General features: G+C 40.6%; 1 protein-coding gene across 1 annotated transcript in view; it reads right to left on the reverse strand.

The window, feature by feature from the left end:
• Positions 1 to 20,453, reverse strand: part of LOC132884743 (alpha-1,6-mannosylglycoprotein 6-beta-N-acetylglucosaminyltransferase B-like) — a 235,072-nt gene that overhangs the window by 38,666 nt on the left and 175,953 nt on the right. Inside the window, exons 9-11 of the mRNA XM_060918644.1 lie at positions 18,265 to 18,396; positions 13,664 to 13,797; positions 10,356 to 10,492 (exon numbers count right to left, since the gene is read on the reverse strand). Coding sequence (XP_060774627.1) covers positions 10,356 to 10,492; positions 13,664 to 13,797; positions 18,265 to 18,396 — 403 coding nt within the window. The remainder of the gene's footprint in view (positions 1 to 10,355; positions 10,493 to 13,663; positions 13,798 to 18,264; positions 18,397 to 20,453) is intronic.

A 20,453-nucleotide genomic window follows, 5' to 3' on the forward strand; every position in this document is an offset into this window, starting at 1 on the left:
CTGTAGCCGCTTTATCCTGTTCTACAGGGTCGCAGGCGAGCTGGAGCCTATCCCAGCTGACTACGGGCGAAAGGCGGGGTACACCCTGGACAAGTCGCCAGGTCATCACAGGGCTGACACATAGACACAGACAACCATTCACACTCACATTCACACCTACGCTCAATTTAGAGTCACCAGTTAACCTAACCTGCATGTCTTTGGACTGTGGGGGAAACCGGAGCACCCGGAGGAAACCCACGCGGACACGGGGAGAACATGCAAACTCCGCACAGAAAGGCCCTCGCCGGCCACGGGGCTCGAACCCGGACCTTCTTGCTGTGAGCCGACGGCGCTAACCACTACACCACCGTGCCGCCCTGTTTTGAGTCATTTTAAAAGTAATTTTGTTACAAAGTAACTCGGAATCTCAGACTCAAAATTTTAACTCTATTATGTAAGAATAGTTGCATTGTTAATTACCAAATTTCTGATAGACTTATTATAAACATAGTATAAAAATAGTCATTGTTGACATAATGTTTCATGAGTGTTATTATAGTACCTATATATGAGTACCAGTAAGTTGTAACCAACTGGAACATCCTTGCCCCGCCATATTTTTTTCTAGACATGAAACTGACCTGTGTGTGCTACTGTTTTCTTGGGTAGAACTTTAAGCAGGTTTTTCTTGAATCTTCTGACATTTTCTTGTAAATTATATTCAGTTTGTAGTGTAATTAGCAACGAATGTCTCATGTAATTTGGCCTTGTACTGTAGGATCACAAAAATGTGCCTGGAAATAGCTGAGAAGCCATCTCCAGGCATCTAAAGCCCTTCAGCTTCCCCCGGCTGCATTGTTCTGGGTCTTTGGCCCATCATTCGGACAGGCTGAAAATTGGACAGACAGACAACATTTCAGGCTTGTCTGTCCTGTAACAGTCTGCTTAAAATCCCTTAGTTCCCCACACTGATACTGGATTATCCAGATACATAGATGTATTCTGAGATGAAAACGAGGGTGGTGCTGCATGACGTAGGATTCCGCACATCATCTTCATTCCATCCTGGATCCAAGACGTTCGGCTGAATGGCTTCATCAAGTTAAACGAGAAAACTTTACTCCTTGAAAAAGCAGCAAACTGTGCAATGGTTATTTTATAGAAGATTATTTTGTGGAGGACTTGTATGAAAAAATCACTGGGAAGACGCTTTTATGATGGTCTTTGGTATGAACCAACTGCAAGTTGAACTCACGACCTCCCAGTTGAGAGGCAGACACGCTAACCACTAGGCCAGCTCAACGGTCGGGTGGAAGACAAGCAGGTAATTTTTTTTTTTAAATAAACATGCAATAAACGAGCCACTACTTTATTTTGATTCCTTTTCTAATCCTGCATTGCTGTAATTTTTGTAGAGAAATGCAAAGAAATTGACTGAGAAGTCACGCGAGACCATAATATTATACTATAATCTAGTATAGCATGCACTTGTACACCAACGCTGTGCTCACAGAAAATGATATCACGCACAATGGAGCTATGGCGGCCTCCTTGACAAAAAATAGTCCCGTCTATTTTCATCACTTTAGTGGTTATATCGTTAAGAACAAATTCAACATACAGCTTTTTGTGGCTACTGCCTCATAGAGGTGAATACACTATAGGCAGAACCGAACATTTGATCTCGCGTTATCAAAAGTACACAAGAACGAGTGGCGAAGCCATGATGTCATCGTGTTTTAAGAATGTAAGAATGAGTGTAACAATAGCGAAACTTCGTAACCAATCAGCACTTATCCTGATCATGTTCGATTGCCCGTTCCACTTCTTGATAAACTTTGGAACCAATCAGAACCAGAAACGAAATAAGAGAAACCTTGTTATAACTTCGTAGTATCGGAAGATAATCGGCAGATAAAAAGATAAATGAATTGCACCTCGTGGTTCGCCAAGGCTACCGATTCGATATCAAGTAAGTGGTGTTTATTTTAAGAAAATGTACCTTTTGATTACCACAGTGTTTGTTTGGTCCTTCTGAAAGGTCAAATGAAAGGTTTTGTAGGGTTTTTTGGAAGATATATAAGCCAAGAATTCCAGCCATTCAACAAAAACTCGAGAAGGCAGTGAAGACAATGTTGGAATCGTTTGAGTGATCTGCTCGGTTTGCAATTACAAAAGCCCCATGTGGGAATAAATCAGCACTGTATTTTGAACAAAACACAGTAAACAAAATTGGTAACCAAAATACTACAAGCCCTGATGCTGCTCACAGTTTGGTGATGCTTGCAAGAGATGAGGAGAGTATAATTTTATACGTATATATATATATATATATATATATATATATATATATATATATATATATATATATGCTATATTTACTGTATGGACATGGGATCAGAAAACTATTTAATTTATAAACAGGAGCCACACGTGCCCATAGGGTACTTGTATTTTTATCAAGGACAGACATAAAGAATGACTTTTAGCTCAATTTATTTATTTGTGAGATATTTCCTTTAAAAGCTTCATTGGTGAGAGTTTGGCGATCATTTATTGACATTATTAGTTCAAGCTGAAGTTCATGGAGATACTGGAGGTCTTGGTAATGAGAAAAATAATCATGAGACATATTTGCAAGGGATCTCTAGGGATGAGAAAGATGCTGCATTGAAATGCTCCTGTTTGCCACCATCGCTTGAAAATGTGCCAAAAGAGTTTTCTGTTTTCCCAAAATAAAATGGCAGATGAACCAATTGACACTGCCAGTTGTAGAGGGTTTTTTTCCTCCCTTTTTTAGTAACTCTCACTTTTTATCTGACAGCCTTGGTAGTCCTGCTTCCTTCTCCCTATATCTTATAGGAAGGACATAGTAACTCATATAATCACTCTTTACAACCGTGGTGAGCAGAAAAGCATCTCAGCATGCAACAGCAGACAGAAGAACACATCGGGTTCCACTCCTGCAGCCAAGAACAGGGATCTTAAATCTATATACATGCACTCCAGTTCCTACTGTAACAGAAAAGATTTGTGAAAGGTCTATGTTGAAAATCTACTGCATCTTTACATCTCTTGGTCACCAAAAATATGTGGACACCTGTCTGTCATACCCATACCGTATGTGCTTGTTGAACATCTCATATCAAAGTTAGCTGCCACTTTGCTGTTCAGACAGCCTCCAGTCTCCTGCAAAGGTTTTCTACACGGTTTTGGAGTGTGACTGTGAGGATTTGGGTTAATTCAGTGACTCGAGCATTACGGAGAGTCAAGTAATGATGTTGGGTGAGGAGGCCTGGGGTGCAGTCGGTGTTCCAGGGATCAGGGCTCTGTGCACTCGAGGATACTTGGGTTCTTTGACATCGACCTTGGGAAACCATATCTTCATAGAGCTTGCTTTGTGCACAAGGGCACTGTGATGCTGGAACAGGTTTGCGCCTCAAAGTTCCAGTGAAGGGAAATTGCAAAGCTGCAGCATTCCAGCTTTGTCGTGACATTAAAATTAACGTTAATGGCATTTAGCAGATGCTCTTATCCAGAGCAATGTACAACACTCCCAGAATAGCCTGGAGAGCAGTTGGGGGTCAGGTGCCTTGCTCAAGGGCACTTCAGCCATTCCTGCTGGTCCAGAGAATTGAACCAGTGACCTTTTGGTCCCAAAACTGCTTCTCCAAACATTAGGCCATGGCTTCCCAGGTCCAAAGACAATCAACAGTGGTTGGGTGTATACGTAGAGTTCCTGAGTTCCTCAAACAGCCTGGGGTGCAGTCTGTGTTCCAGGGATCAATGCTCTGTGTACTCGAGGACACTTGAGCTCTTCGACACCAACATTGGCAAACGATGTCTTTATGGAGCTCACTTTGTGCACAGGGGCACTGTCATGCTGGAACAGGTTTGTGTCTCTGAGTTCCAGTGAAGGGAAATTGTCAAGCTACAGCATTCCAGGTTTGTGGTAACAGTTTGGGGAAGAACCACATATGGGTGTGATGGTAAGGGGTGCACATACCTTTTGGCCATATTGTATACCTTTGAGAATACCTCGAACAACCGAAGGCTTATGTTATTCCAGGATACCATTGGCCAGGGAAGCTTTGATTGAGGGGGTGTATATCAAAAAATTTTCCCCACTTTTCCACTCAGCAAGTGTAGAATCAGCAAGTAACTGGATAAAATCCCTGAGTGTGAGCAAAGCATAATAACATTCAGCTTGTTGAATGACCCTGTCAGAGTCCTGCCAGGGAAGCCACATTATACCCCAATTTACCCTCCATTTTACTCACTTCTGCCACAGACTGGGGAATAGAAAATGACTCGCTGGACAAGAGAGAGTGAATATAAAACAGGTTAAGGAGTGAGAGAGATTATAAGCAGAGTCCAAAAACAGAAGTGTGAGCAATAAAGAGAACTCAGGAACAATGGAAAGGAGGATGATGCGAAAGAATAAAAGAACAAACAACAGAGGAACAGACAATTAGAATTAGGATATTAAACCAAAAGGTGTATGCAGAAAAGGAAAAACGATGCTGTGAAGAAGAACGATAAACTGAGAATGTTGATGGAAGTGCTTTGTATGCAGAATAAGCAAAGTCGTCTCACAGGCCTGAAACTTTTAATGTATTTTTTTCCCACATGCAGATGCCAGCAATCTGCTCTTGAGGATATGAAAATTCTCAGCTCTGCAGAATCACAGTCAAAGAGAGCCAATTTAACAGCGAGAATTTTACAGCTTTGATTGCAGACCTGCAGGAAACAACACGAGGCTCAATTCCGTTCCACCCAGAAGCCTGTGAACCTCAGTCCTGTGATCCGTTTCAGCAGGAACTCCTTTGCCAAGAAAGCTTATCAATAACGCTCAATTGCATGAGAAGGCACCCACAACCCGAGGCAGTGCAAAGAAACCCTCGAATGGATTGTTTTCACAAGAAAACAGGAACTCTGTACCAATATGTCACATACAGTTCCCTGAGTCTAGAGTTGACGGCTTTTCAAGGCACCACCAAGAATTGAGAAGGAAGTGGTAATAAGTGCCTCTGTGGCTGTGATTATAATTCTGTCAACCAGTCTATTGGTTAATGATCTTCTGATTGTCCAGTCAGACCCCATTTTTCTTTTGGGACACCTGGGATTTTTAGCTCATCTGTCCATAAGGCTGTGAGCTGTTGCCATGGCGTTGCGTCCATCATCCATCCGTCATCCATCGTCCACAATTCAGTTCAATCCTATCTCCTATGTCAATTCTCCAGATTTCCATTCTGATTGTTTTGTTTGAAAGAACTTATCACTCCACAAAAAACTCAGTTATTGTTTTGTCAAAGTTTTTGCTAACGAGTTACTAATTAGGCCAAATTAACGAATTTTCCAGGCCTCTCACTAGAATTTTATCTCTTCTCTTATTTCTCATCCAATTCCAGTTCTGATCGAGGTGTTGGGTAGAGCTTCCCTTGAGGAACAAAACTTGGTTGTTTGTTTGTTGGTTTTCTTGTAAACAATGTGTTTACAACTTTGTTTATTTTCAGTTAAATCATGCCTCCTCCCTCAGTTCTCAGTGGATTTCAGTTCTGATTGTTTCGTTTGAAACAACCCGTCCTTCTGTACAACACTTGGTCATTGTTTTGTCAATTTTTTGCTAATGAGCTGCTAATTAGGTCACCTTAACGAGCTTTCGGACTTCTCATTAGAATTGTATCTCCTCTTGCAGGTCTCACCCAAATTCAGTTCTGATTGATGTTTTGGGTTGATCTTCCCTCGGGGAACAAAATTTAGTCCTTTGTTGATTTTCCTGTTTTAAACAGTTTGTCGTGGAGGTTGGTCCTCTCTCACATTGTCACATTTCAGTTCTGTTTGATGTTTTGGTCGTCATGGTGGTTTTGATGGCAGGCCAGATGAGCTACTATGTCCCTGATGTTCTGGTTAGATTGATTTGATTTGCAGTTATCTTTATAGTTTGATGACCAAGCTAGAACTTCTTGTGCAGTTATTGGCAGGGTGAAAGAGCATCAACTCAGCGTGGTATTTCCATACAGTAAATCCAAGGATAACTGTTGAGATCCATAGTGTTGGTCAAAACAGAGAAGGACAGCATTAAAGTGCATTAAGTCATTGAATCATAATCAAGCACAAGTTCAAAAACTGGAACAAACAGGAAGTCCTCTTCTTCTTTCGGCTGTTCAGGGTCAATCCTTCCCAATTTATAATCCACATATTTGATTTGGCATTGGTTTTTACCCCAGATGCCCTTCCTGACGCAACACTCCTCAATCTCTTGGCACCAAGCTTGCACTGCCTTGTGCAACCCAAGTGGCTGGATATTTTCCCCCAATTTGCACATCTGTGACCTGTAGAAGGAAACCGGACCACCCAGAGGAAACCCATAGCAGACACGGGGAGAGCATGCAAACTCAACATAGAAAGACCCCCATTGGCCATGGGGTTCAAACACAGAACCTTCTTCCTGTGAGGCGACAGTGCTAACCACGTTCCAGAAACAGGAAGTACAGCTCTGAAACAGGATGTTGCATCAAGGAATAGAGGTGAACTAATTCAGGGTACATTTTGCATCCCCAAAATAACCCTTTTGTTATTTTCCACAAAAGAAACCTTTATCGAATCAGTTTTGAACAATAATGCAAATTATGACAAACTTTTAACAACAGCAATGCTTGATGTACATTTTAGACCCAATTTATCCATAAAACATGAACTAAATGACCCGCACCCCTCCCCCCACATTATTGGCTGTCTTCAACTCCTGATTCATCCATTCAACTCCAATAAACAGGAAGTGATTCAGTCTAACAATCTGCTTTTTGGGGCTTATTCTATTAACTGTTATAAAATCAATTGCACAGAAAGTCGAGTGTCTAACATCCCAATGTTCTTGTCAACTCTGTTATAAAATCGCATAAAATCCACAAAGACTTTTAATAAGATGCAGGACACCTGCACCGAGTGATGTCACTTCTTCTGGGGGGAAACTTCAGAAAGGCAGGGAGTTAGTTATGTTATGTTTCTTCTCTCATTAAATTGAACAAAATGTTGAGGATTTTACACCAACAGTAGATTAATTATTCATCAACTCTGTTATTGTGATATCGGAGTGAATCACTCATTTGAAAGAAAAAAGAATAATATTAATAAAATCCATAAAATTCTGTTTTTATTATGCATGCAGTGTGGTAGCTAGTTTGAGGTTAGCATGTGGAGTCAAGACACAAAATGGTGGGAAATGTCAACTCTGTTGTCATCAATTCTGGTAACCGATTGCCCAGATGAACGATAACAGAGTTGACGATGACTAACAGAGCCAACACATGAAATGTACCCACAATTATAGATGGAATGGGCCACATAACTTTTATACAATGCAACCAAAGTCCGAATTGTCCAAAGAAGAGGTGGGATCGTCAGGGGAAAGCTTTCTAACGATCGTCAGTGACAACGACTGAAAGTTCAGAGTAGGCATATCAAGTGAAAATTCAAATTCAATCCAAATTGCTTGAAACTGCTCTCATTGAATTCAGAATTGAATGCAGAACAACATCCTTTTTAAAGAATTAAAATTGAGATATTACAAATGAAAGATTGAAGAAACGGCTTAATTTTTTTGAAAACCGCTGTAATATTCTCTATGAGGATCACATGGTCCAAAATGGGCCTCATTAACCAATGAGATCAAATGTTGTTGTGTTTTTTTCCTGAATAACTTTTCAATTTTTCAAGATATTTACATGGAAATTGGCAACACATAGATGGTTGTATACTTAATACAAAGTTTGAAAAATTAGTGAAAACAAAATATGCAAATTAGTGTTTTATTAGTATTAATGATGCTAATTAGGTAAACCCGTTAAATCGGTATGCTCTCTTCTTCAACGTTCCACCAAATGGAACGATCAGCAAAAGATCAGCAAAAGATCAGCAAAAGATCAGCAAAAGATCAGCAATATAAAGCTGATCTTAATTCTCATTTATACATCACAAAGAAGGAGAAATCAGTGTTAATTATAAAATCCGCATAAATAAGCACTGAACATCTCACATCAACCATTCTCTATCAAAATAAAAAAGTAATTAAAGATGATTTCTAATCCCCTCTTTGTGCTCTGTAGGCCTTTGTATTTCTCAGTAGGGCCGACTAGTGTTTATATGAAAGAATATAAAGGATTATTTCGATTAATATTCACAGCTTTCAAGGCGAACCTCGAAAAAACTGTCTGATCCACATCCAATAAATAATTCACATTAATTCAACTGAAATCGACGCTCGCGTTTCTGAATTCTGGTTTTTAAAATCTCATTCTGACCACTAAGATCTCAATATTTTTTCATCTAAAACAACTCCAGTTCTATTCTAAAATGGCTATTTATTTACAGGAATCAGTTTGATTTGAAAAAAAATAAGTAGGTAAAGCTCTGAAAACTCACTTCAAAGTCTCCCGTGAATCAGAACATCAAAACTAGCAAAGGGAAAATTTCTGCTGAATCCTTCATCAGAAACAGTGAGAGCGAGAGAACATCCCTATAACAGTGATCTGATTGATATTGACGAGTAATCCAGTGGGAAACCGATCAGGAGAGAGAGAGCGAGAGATGCCCCTTTTCCACCAAAGCAGTTCCAGGGCTGATTCGGGGCCAGTGCTTAGTTTGGAACCGGGTTTTCTGTTTCCACTGACAAAGAACTGGCTCTGGGGCCAGAAAAAAAGGTTCCAGGCTAGCACCAACTCTCTGCTGGGCCAGAGGAAAGAACCGTTTACGTCAGCGGGGGGGGGCGGAGTTGTTAAGACCAACAACAATAACAAGACAGCAAAAGGTCGCCATTTTTAAGCGACAAGAAGCAGCAGCTGTACAAACGCGAAGTCATCCATTATTATTATTATTGTTGTTGTTGTTGCTGCTGCTTCCATGCTGTTTTTGCTTCGATATTCGCGCCAAGGTTTATGCAAACGTAGCGATGTAACTGACGTATACAACGACGTAATGACGTGGCTTCCCTTAGCACGGCGAGCTATGGAAAAGCAAACTGGTTCCCAGCTGGCTTGCAAGTTGAACGAGTTGTGAACCAGCACCAGCCCTGGAACTGATTTGGTGGAAAAGGGGTAACAGAGAGAGAGAGAGAGAGAGAGAGAGAGAGAGAGAGACTGAGCACTTTCCTGTGACTTGAAAAGAAAAGTAGCGGCAGTTTCCTGACGCCCCGCGAGCAGAGTTTTTACTCTGTTGTACCGAATTCAACCTGCCGTTACTCCCAAAGCACTGAACAGATCTTAACCAGATACATTTCTGTGGAAAGCAGAGATTATAAGCTTTTTAATGAGAGTATTCACGTTAGAAAATATTCAAGAGTTAATCAATAACAGGTTTGGAAACTTAGATGAGCGTCTGCATGGACAATTTTCACAGCATGGCCAGTGAGTGTCTGATACGCCTACTCAAACGTTAATTCTCCTCTGTGGACAGAAACCAACAGACTGGAACCAAACAGGTATGTGAGCTTGACTTGAGAATAATAATAAAAAAAAATAAATGCTGTAATATGATGGATAAGGAGTAAGATGTTTGAAAAGTAGACTTACCTGAAGCTGCATGAAGATGACATACAGGGAAAAGAAAAAAAACAAAGCTTTAGGTTTGAGAAATCCTCATTAAACAGCTTCTTATTTACAGAATAAAAAAAAAAAATACAAGACAACTGAGTTATTTTAGGTTTGTGTTCAGGTTCTGCTGAATATTCAGCACTCATTTTAAAGGAGACCTTTTCAGCAGGGCTGTGTGCCGTCCCACAATCCAGAGAACAACATCCCGCTCTGAAAAGTAATTTAAGTGTAAATTAAAGCCGAGGATTAATTTTTTATCTTCGTCTTCGTGAACGGATAACACTATCTCCCAGCATGTCGGCTCTTCTAAAGAGCTCTTTTATCAAGTGCAGCTCCTGAGAAGTGTGTCAGGTTTGAAGCGACGTGCGCCAGAATCTTCTGTGTTCAATATCAATTACTGCTGTAATTTTATCATTAATTTTGACAGCATGGTTGTAGCGATAACAGAAATACAAGACACAAAGCAGAGGCGCACACACGGCGAACAGGAACGTCTTATCTTCGAAAAATCATGGCGTCGTGTGTTTGTGGACAAGGTGCTTCGAAAACAGCAATGCAAAAGTCTGGGATAATTAGCCATAGAAGCTCCTCCTCCCAAATGGAGCGTGTTTAATGTGATGCTCGCAGTTCCGCTGGACAAAGATCTTTGTCCTCTGATGCTTTTGGGAAATGTTGCTGAGCTTCGAAAAGGTGCTAAATATAAAACTGATGGGTTTGTTGAAATAAGATTCAAGTGAAACTGAGCTGTTTCTGGGTCAGCATTTTTATTTCAAGTATCCTCCTCCTCACCTTCCACATGCTGGCCTCCTTGCCGTACGCCACTGCCATGTTCTTCACTTTGTTCTGCTGGATGTTGTGTTTCTCGGTCTCGTTCAGCTCCTCGGACACGAAGCCCATGAAGGAGTTATCTGGGGTGTGGGCTGGAGAGGAGGAGGGAGGAGAAAAGTACAAACAGAGATGAAACCTCAAAATCGGGAATCTGAAGAGCATGGATGTAAAAGTTGCATCTCTAATCATGAAATTACTTTATTTATTTATTTTTTGGAAGTCATGCTTCTGCTCAATTCAATGCAAATTCCAAAATACAAACATTCTGAAGATGATGGAAAAGATTTCCATAAAAAAAAAGTAGCAGCACATATATTTAAGATTATATGAAGATGGGAAGTTTATCTCTGAGTATCAGAAAACAAACGAGTGAAAATATTTTCAACACGAGAAGATAAACTTCATATCTTCGTGCCACCGTGTAATGTAATTCTGAACCTGTTTGCTATTTTGACAAAACTGCAGGAAAACTCTCATCGGAGTGAAATATCGGGAATTATTATCCATACAGGACACTTTTTCGATGGAATAAATACACATGTTCTGTTCTCTTCTGGTGAGTTTCATTCATTTGGTTTGATAGCATGCAATATTGTTAGCATATCGCCTATCCTCCGTGCATTACGTCACGCTACCCAATGGAGAATGAGTGTTGAATATGGTTTACAATATTGCACGGTTGTCAAGACAACATGGTGTCACATGTCAGAGATGTAAAACTTCCACGCTAGCAAGCAACTGGGACAATTTGTAAACGAACATGGCCACCAGGTTTGCTTCGTAAAAAAAAAAAAAAACAGAAGAAGATTTTGAGAGAATTTTGAAAGAGAAAGACGTGTTGAACACCCGAAAGGAATATGTATAATAATAATAATAATAATAATAATATTGGCTGGTTTTTTCATGGTCTATCAGACAGATTCCGTTTAGCTACTCGTCTTCGACTCGTTCAGTATCATGCTAGCTGAATGGAATATATCTGATAGACCACGAAAAAAAGCCAGACAATATTATTTAAATATGTCTCTCAGATCCGCGATGGATTTCGTACAAAAAATGCGAGTTTTTCAACACAAGAAGATAAACTTCATATCTTCAAGCCAACGTGTGATTTTCTTTTTTATGACATCGATACATTCACAAACAAAAAGTCCCCAAATTCATCAAAACATCAAATTATCATTGATTTCCTCACAAATGACAGATAGAGATTCATGTCATGGTTTTGGTTCTCCATGTCCCAGATGGAGCTCGGATGAAAAATACCAGTGGGGAGTGGTGAAGTTCCCAGTAAACACTCGTGTCCATATATAATAAATAAAATATAATATACAGTATTTATGCCCTTGAGTAAGGCACCGAACCCCCACCTGCTCCCCAGGCTGCTCTGGGTGTGTTGCAGTGGCGGCTGGTAGTCTTTCAAACAGGGGAGGCTGGTCGGTTACGATATTTCCAGATTTTAAAAGAAAAAACATCAGTTTTGCCCATACTCTTGCCTCTGATCTGGCTGATTGTTGGCAGCGTCACAAACTGTGAAATAACAGGTTCTTTTGGCCCATTAGCCTACTGTCCAATATACATGATGGTGGTGTTGGGGGGGTATATTTTAACATTTTATATTTTAAAATTGTGGCATGTTGTTTAAAAATTGATCATTATTGAAAGCAGCTCTTTGTCAGGAACCTCAGCAGTAGAGCTGGGTGCCACACATTTCATTCAATGACACTTTCCCTATATTTTACTTATTTTGACTGAGAAATGTTTTATTGACAATTTTGATAACCCTTCACTTTTAATCCAGGTCTGTAGTGTGAAATGTTCTCGGCTGTGTTTTTGTTTAAAAATGTTTTCCAAATTGTACCTGTGTTTAATTCATATCCAGAAAAACATATATTCCAATATAATATACTCAGCATAAACATTTTAAATAGATTCTATATTTTTGGTCCATCCATGACATATTACTAAAGTAGCCTATTTACTGTTGTTGATGTGGGTCACTTGCTGTTAGCCAATTCACTTTCTCATACCAGGAGAGCTGAAAGGAACGAGTATTATTCCCTACCTTTTTCACCAAGTCAATTTGAGGCGTTGGTCTACCCTGCTCTTTAATTTTAATTTTTTCCTCGAAAGGAAGACTGGCAAATGGCTTCGCCAAAATTAAATCAGCAATGCTTGGCATCCGTGCGCAGCTTTCTTGCTAGCTGACTAGCCCCCTCAAGTTCAAGTTCAGTCACTCAAATAAACAAAATTTCTGGAACTAAGATAGCAAACTTGACAAAACTATATTTACACTTTATTTACAATGAAAATATATACAAACTAAAAAAGCTGGTAGAAACCGTATGTAATGAATGAAATCGAAATGTAAGCTGATCTCTTACAATACACCACAGCACTTGCAAATCCGCATGGGACTGAACTGAAATTCACCGCTGCCTGTCTATATTTGAAACGAGCTGTCAATCAAAGAAAATATCTGGCCGTGTTCACCAATCACCAGTCTCCTCGCGGAAACTGCCATGTCCCTCCCACTGTGAGGCTGGGAGTCCGTGGGCGGGCGTTTTCGCAGTATTTGTCCAATAATCGTCTTGCATTTTGAGATTGAAAGCGCATAGCTCCCAAATGCCATTGAAGTCCACTGAGGCTGGGCTGCATCGCGCTGTCACGAGGGAGAAAAACTCACGAACACATTAAAGTTATAAGGGAATGATTTCGCACTGTAGTGGGTTGAGCACATATATTTCTATGATTCTGGATCTGAAATAGCAATGTTATAAGGTCGGCTATAACATAAGCCTAGCGCAATTCATCCTACACGATGTTCGTCATTTTTAGAGGAGGCTGAGCCTCCCTTGTTGTCTTGGAGCAATCGCCCGTGGTGTGTTGTACGTCGCTCTGGATAAGAGCGTCTGCTAAATTCCATTAACGTAAGCGTAATCCAACCTTCTAGAAATTTCTCCAGCCTGTAGTTGTAACATTGCCAAGAAACCACAAAGATTCCGAAACTCCTCGATTCTGAAGATGTCAGAAAACTTAAAATTCCAGCTTCGCCTCTGACTATTACAAAGCACTGACACTGGAGACTCCTTCCATCAGCGTCACATCATAAACATCTACTTTGTGGAGTAACTGCAGCTACAAATGAACAACACTTCAGCTCCGATGTGATTTTTCAGAAGTTTTTCCTGAAAGCCCATATTTTCACACATGTGAAATTGGATGCACTTAAATGCTACACATTCCCGGAACCCCATACTTACGGAACATGGTCATGTATTGCCTGGTGTTGAGGTTCCAGTATCCCCAGTTCGTCCTGTAGCCATGTAACGTCGCATATTCCTCGTGGTTATAGGCTGGTTCTGTCCCAAACGTGTCAATGACACGAATGTGGCACCTGGAAAAAAGCAGGAAGGGAACTCATCACATGGTAAAGGTATATATGAACAAGTTGATCCTTGTATCAGCTTCTCACTGGGGTTAAACTGTAGAGGCTGGAGCTGGAGTTGCTCGGGATGTTTTCTTTTTTTTTTTTCTAAGTCATCTAAATGCAGTTGGAGTGAGCCATGAATACAAACGGTGAGAGCGCTTGACAACAAAATCCCAGATTCAGAACACAGCATTGTCTCAACCCTGCTGTAATTTCTCAAAGTTCTGTCATTCGGTGAGTCCAATCATCCCAACACTATAATCTAAAGCTGGAATGACAGGTGAGAAACGAAGAAGCTCAGGAGTGATCGGCCTTTTCTATTCATGCATCGTGTACACTTTTATTCAGTGGAAGTCAGTGCTGTGACAGAAGAGTGTACAATAACGTGGAGCGCACATCAATATGGCTCTCTGAAATCACCTTGATATAAAGAGCTCAGCTATTCATCAGTGAGAGCCATCAAAACAAAGGCTCTCGATGCAAAGACCTGATTTAAAAAGAAGTGGGACAGCAACCATCTTGGAGGCAAAATTCAATCACATGCAGTCTGACTGTTCTGCACATCACGACTGCCACGATACAAACTAGAAGTCCTTGTATTTGTATCCTTATATTTGCTATAATCAACCAATCATGCATCAGCAGTGCAGTGATGCAGAAACGGCTCAAGAGCTTGTTTATATCAAACATTTTCAAAAACGGCTTAGATTTTCTTTTTCTCTTCTATACACACAGCAGTGACCTGGCGACTTGTCCAGGGTGTACCCCGCCTTTCGCCCGTAGTCAGCTGGGATAGGATCCAGCTTGCCTGCGACCCTGTAGAACAGGATAAAGCGGCTACAGATAATGAGATGAGATGAGACACACAGCAGTCTCTAGAGGTTACACGGAACGGTGCGGAAAACAAAAAACATTTAGTGTTGGAAAGGCCTTGTTGATACAAGAGCTTAGAGAAGGACATCCAGACTGGTTTGAGGAGACAGGAAGGTGAAAGTGACTTGATTAACCACTCTTTACAACTGTGATGAGCAGAAAAACATCTAACAGCACGTTGAAGCTTAAGATGGACGAGCTACAAGAGCAGAAGCTCAAATCAGGTTCCACTCTGATCAGCCAAGAACAGGAACCTGAGGTTACAATGGGCACAGGATCAACCATGATGTCTTTACAGTCTTTCACTGTCCGGTTTAGCTGAGCCTGGAGAAAGGAATAGGCAGGTAACAATAGATTGTGCGATGATAAATTGCGATACAAAGTTATGACGATTTGAATTGATGTAATAATTTTAAAAAATAGCCTCAATAAGGCTGTACCTCATACCGGCTACTGTTGTTATGTGCGAGTTTGAAATCTGATCAATCCTGTGGGAGGAAAATCACATATGACCCCACTGTAGTCTCATCCATGGCAGGTGGCGCCACCTGATGAACAATTCTTGTTGGAATATGTCTTTAGAGTCTTCTGGGTGAGTTTCAGTGAAAACGTCCCAGCAGTTTATGAAGAGTAGCGTTTCATATGATGAGTCACCCAAAAATTTCAGATGCCCATAAAATCGTAAATATGACAGTTGGTGCCACTGTCTTGACAAATTTTACCCACACCCAACTCGGGAACATTGTATGCGGGTTTGATCGAGAAGGAGTAGCGATTTTTGTAAATTGATTGAAATTTGATTGATGATTATTGAAAAATTATTGGTGATTATCATCACGCTGTTAGTGTTTCTTGGCTGTAATTGTGTTGTTTAGACAGCAGAAGGTGCCCATTATTATGTACAGAAGCAGGAATACACATGACTTCATCGCATGTGGAAGTAACACAGCTCTAATGCTGCAAAAACACACAAAATAAACATATCTAATATGTGAAAGCTGCTGTGTGATTGTGTACAAATATATTTAGTAAGAAATCAGAGCTCTCTCTCTTTTTTACAGACTGTTGAAAGATAAAGAAAAGAGAAGCAAGTGGAGGCAGAACAAATGTTCATAAAAGTTTATTAAGAAAAGGAATATTTTAGTTAATAGGCGATTATATATCTTTACAAATGTGGATAAATAATTATTGTTGGTTATTAAAGAAAGTGAAACTTAAAAAAAAAAAAAGGGAATATTTAAAGCCAGACTGTCTTTCAGATTTTTCAAGTGTAGGTCATAAAAAGAAAATAATTTTCCCGACACCTAATTATTTTTGTTTAGGGACCGAAAGCTACTGAATTTGAATCACAGACTTCCAATTGTATTAGTTTTTTTTTCAAAGGAACAATTAATGAATTCATCTCCAAGTGGCTCTAAATTCTCCGCTATTTTTTCCTGCTTCATCATGACCCGATTTGAGATACTACATCATCCATCACGTGGTGGGCTTTCCCCGTTCACGCAAGGCATTGTGGAATACAAATTTGAAACAGGAGAGAAAAATGGAGGACGTGAGTGTGCGAATGAAACGTGAAAGAGCGACTACAGTAACGGAAAGAAAGCGAGAAGAAAAGACGTTATGTTCTATACGAAGGAAAGGAAACGCAGGACCAAACTAATAAATATGGGCGCTCAGCGAGCACCTCGGTGTGATCAGCTGTTCGTTTAGCGACAGAATGATGGAACTGTCAGTGCACGCTCAAAGGGAAACCTGTAGATGGCAGTAATGCGACACTGTGGATGCCAGCTGCCGTAAAACCCAAAAGAAGAAGAAGAAGGTAAACCTGCGCATGCGCACACGGACTTCCTCTGTCTGCTTGACTGCGCCAAGCGAGCGATTTCATGCACATTATTTGCTTTAATCTCCTCAAATTAAATAACTTCCCAGCCACAGAACAGAATGGCCTGATATTTTGTGAGATATTATAGAAATAAACAGATATCACAATCACCACATTTCAAAGGGAACTAAATTTCACTGATTTTATGAAATCGAAAGGCCGTCTCGCTTTAAGTTGATAAATAATAGGAAAATGACCAATATCATGAACTGAATCGAATCCAATCGTGAATTGGGTGAATGGTTATATGCCAAGAAAGGAAAAACGTCAAAATTTCTCTTTTGCCAAATTTCTGATATAACATCATGCTCGAGTTCACTAGTTAATTTGATTATTTGGGTAGCTCTTCGGTAACGGAATCACATTCACAGCACAACGTGGTAACATTTTTCATTGCAGTTCTCAAGATAATGGTATTAAATAAAAATGTCACACTGTATGGAGTCTTTTGATCCTAAAAAAGCAGAAAAAATCGTTATGTTTAACTCTGAACGCAAAATCTTCTCTGAGGAAAAAAAAAAGTCAGTCATGGAATTACATCAGAAAAAAAAAACGAAAAAACCTTTGAACTTTCATTTCTTAAAATTCAAACCGAGATGCCTCTGAAGTGACGTTACGATCACTGGGGTGATATTTAAATATATATATATTTTTAAAGATGGTTTTCAGTCCATTTTGTCTTTGATTCCTTACTTTAGCGATACCACTGCGCCGATAAGTTAAGGAAATCTTCATCATGTCACCGTTTTGGACTCTCGGCTGAAGAATCGCCCGTAAAGATTTTCACCTTTTCAAAATTACAGGCCAAAAACAAACAAATAAATACATGACTGTGCTTTGGTAATATGAACTGACAGCAGATGTTAAAGCATAGAGATTGAATTGTGTGTGTGTGTGTGTGTGTGTGTGTGTGGATATTGACTTGTACGCAGCGGCAGCGTCTCGACCTTTGGCTAATGTATTATTAATGAAGTGGAGATGGTGATTATAGAGGGTCATAAAAGTCCTGGAAGGAAAGCCGAGCGCATTCTACAGCCTGATTAATGACCTGCCGGCGCTAAAGGGTGTGACTCGTCAGTTTGGGGCGTGTGGGCGAGGATCAAACATGAATCCTGCTGAATTGTATCATGACGACCTTGGACAAGGTCACTGGCTCTGAATGTGATCTGTAGCACTCAGATAGCACTTCGAGATCTTCTAATCGATCGCACTTTGTATGCTAGTGTGTGTGAGAGAGAGAGAGAGAGAGAGAGAGAGAGACTCTGCAGCTACTGGATCAATAAGCATTATTTCCACCACAAACCTGACAACAGAACAACAGCAATCTGCTGATCATCTCACACACACACACACACACACACACACACACACACACACACACAGATTACAGTTTGTGGTGTGTTCCTGTGTCACTGTGGTTTGACAAGATTAGAGGGCTGCCTCAGGGGAGAGTGAAATAGGAAGTAGAAAGAGCATGAAGTGTGTGTGTGTGTGTGTGTGTGTGTGTGTGTAAGAAAGAAAGACAGAGAAAGAAAAAAAAATTGAGCGCAGCTCCAATTAAAGCGATTCAGGATAATCGCCGTCTTGTGTAACTGAGACCGCTTTGAAAGAAAGTGAGTCAGAGAGTGAGGGAAGAGACGAGAAGATGAAGAGAAGAGAAGAACGAGTGTCACACTGACTTGTGTTTCTTTAAGGACAGCCCCATGTGCTGCTTCATCTGCTGTAAGCCATGGTAGTCTGTGTAGATCAGGTCAAAGGGCAAAGGTCCTGTAAGTGGGCAACTTCCTCTCCCAGGCGGCACGCCGAGGAACCTGCCGCAATCAGAAACACACAGAAACAGTGCTGGTTATAACAGCAGCGCAGGTTCATATCGATGCGCTCGTTCTAATGTAACACGGTATCGTTTCCATGGTAACAGGGTCTCGTTCACAGGGACTCGTTCGGTGATCGCTCAGCATAAACCGTGTTCTGGACTGAGACTTATTTATCATTTATATGTGTGGATTCTATTCCAACCGCATCATAACACCGACTGTGTATTAATCCTAACCTTTTTTTTTTGCCCTGGATTTCGATTCCCTTCTTCTTTAACATTTTAACATTCTGGAAAAAGGACCAGAATAGCATCCTGCTAACGTGATTATCATTCTAAGCCAAGCAAATAAAGCTTCACGTTTTGTTCTGCTTTCAGTCCCAATTCCAAGTGGGTCATTTAAGCGTGATTAAAAAGTAGCGTTGTTCTTTTTTTTAGCTGATTTACACAACACACACACACACACAAGCTGCACAGGAAATGAGAAAGAGAAGGAAAGGCTTTGAAACAGCCGGAAAGCCTCAAGAGCAACCTGAGCTTCTGAAGGTTGGTGGGAATTTATTATCAAACACGAGTCTTCTTCTTCTTTCTGGAATGTCCTGCTAATCTCGTTACGCACCCGTCTCTCGGTCGTCCTGTTTGATGAAGGCTTTCATCAGCTGTCGGCTTTTTTTTTGTGCTCCAAGAAATGAAAGAGTCTCAAAAAAAAAATGTCAATCAGTCGATCAAGAAAAATAAAAATACTTTGCAAATTCCTGTGGCATAAGAGGAATAAAACACATCAGGACATGCTGTTGTAGGAAACTAATCATGAGTGTGATAAAGCTGGGTTACTGCACCACACTAAAGTTGATTATTTTGCCATGGCAGCGTGTCCTGAAGCAGTTTATTCCTTATACAGAAATCCGCAGTACTTTTTAACTATTTAGAGTTACACTTAACATTGTGGAACATCTGCAAGGCGAGGTAGTTCCTCATCGTGGACACCGGTTTAGGGTTAAGGACAAACAGCCTTGGACTGATCACATGTCGTCATTAGGGTGCATCAGTTGCCCCCTAAAAATGAAAAGTTCCTCCGATCATGATGCATTTTTGTTTTTATGTTCCTTTTGGTAAGAAAACACACTGGGTGAAATATTTTGACCAAATTCAAAAGTTTAATGGTGGCACCAGGAGCTCAAAGTTATGGAAAAAGCTGCTATTTTATAGTCTGGCTAACGCAACTGCAAAGCTCTATGAGCTATTGGTCTGGCCAAGATATTAAGCCCAACCGTTTCCCAGAGCCCGTGGTTGACCCGCCTCCCTGAAATGCCTCAGTTTGCTACTGGTCGAAGCCAGAAAAGGCTGTGACGAAGCTTAAACCAATCACATCACTCTTTCCTCTGACGTATGTGACACGACGGGGCTAACTGGTAGATTAAACTCTTACCGAAGCCGGTCGGGAGCAAGGCGAAAACGTCCTTCCTTTCAATAAATACCTCCAGGGCTGCTCTTTGCTCCGTTTTCAATGAGAACGTCCCGTTGAATGCTTTCAATACAGCATTCGTGAATGAAGCGCTTCCGGCATAGATTCTGTAAACAATCTATGGCTTCCGGTCGCAGTTCTACTACGTCACTGCCTTGAACACGCCTCTACCCAGGGCCGTTGGAGATGCTCAAAGTTGATTGGTTCCCGATTTTTCGGGAGCTTGGAAGAGCTGTAGATAGCTTGCCTGGCCAGACTAAGCTCGCAACAGGCCCTCGTGTTGCGTCACGCTTAGGATGGGCGGGCCCAGGCTAGCTATTTTATGACTTTTATGACAAAATTTCGATCACTTTTCATGAAACATTATGGCACCTTATAGAGTATACCAAATATCTTAGATACACATTTTTAGTCCATATTCTAAATATATTATCAAGCACAGTTTGAGTTTTAGCTGTTCATTGAATCATTGTTCAGCTACTTTTAAACAATACAAATGTATTATGAATCACATTAATGCTTCTCAATCCCTTGCAAAGGTTCTTAACATGATCTCTGGGTCACAAGAAATCAATAAATGGAGTCCAACA

This window comes from Neoarius graeffei, chromosome 4 (genome assembly GCF_027579695.1).
Source record: "Neoarius graeffei isolate fNeoGra1 chromosome 4, fNeoGra1.pri, whole genome shotgun sequence".
Taxonomy (NCBI): Eukaryota; Metazoa; Chordata; class Actinopteri; order Siluriformes; family Ariidae; genus Neoarius; species Neoarius graeffei.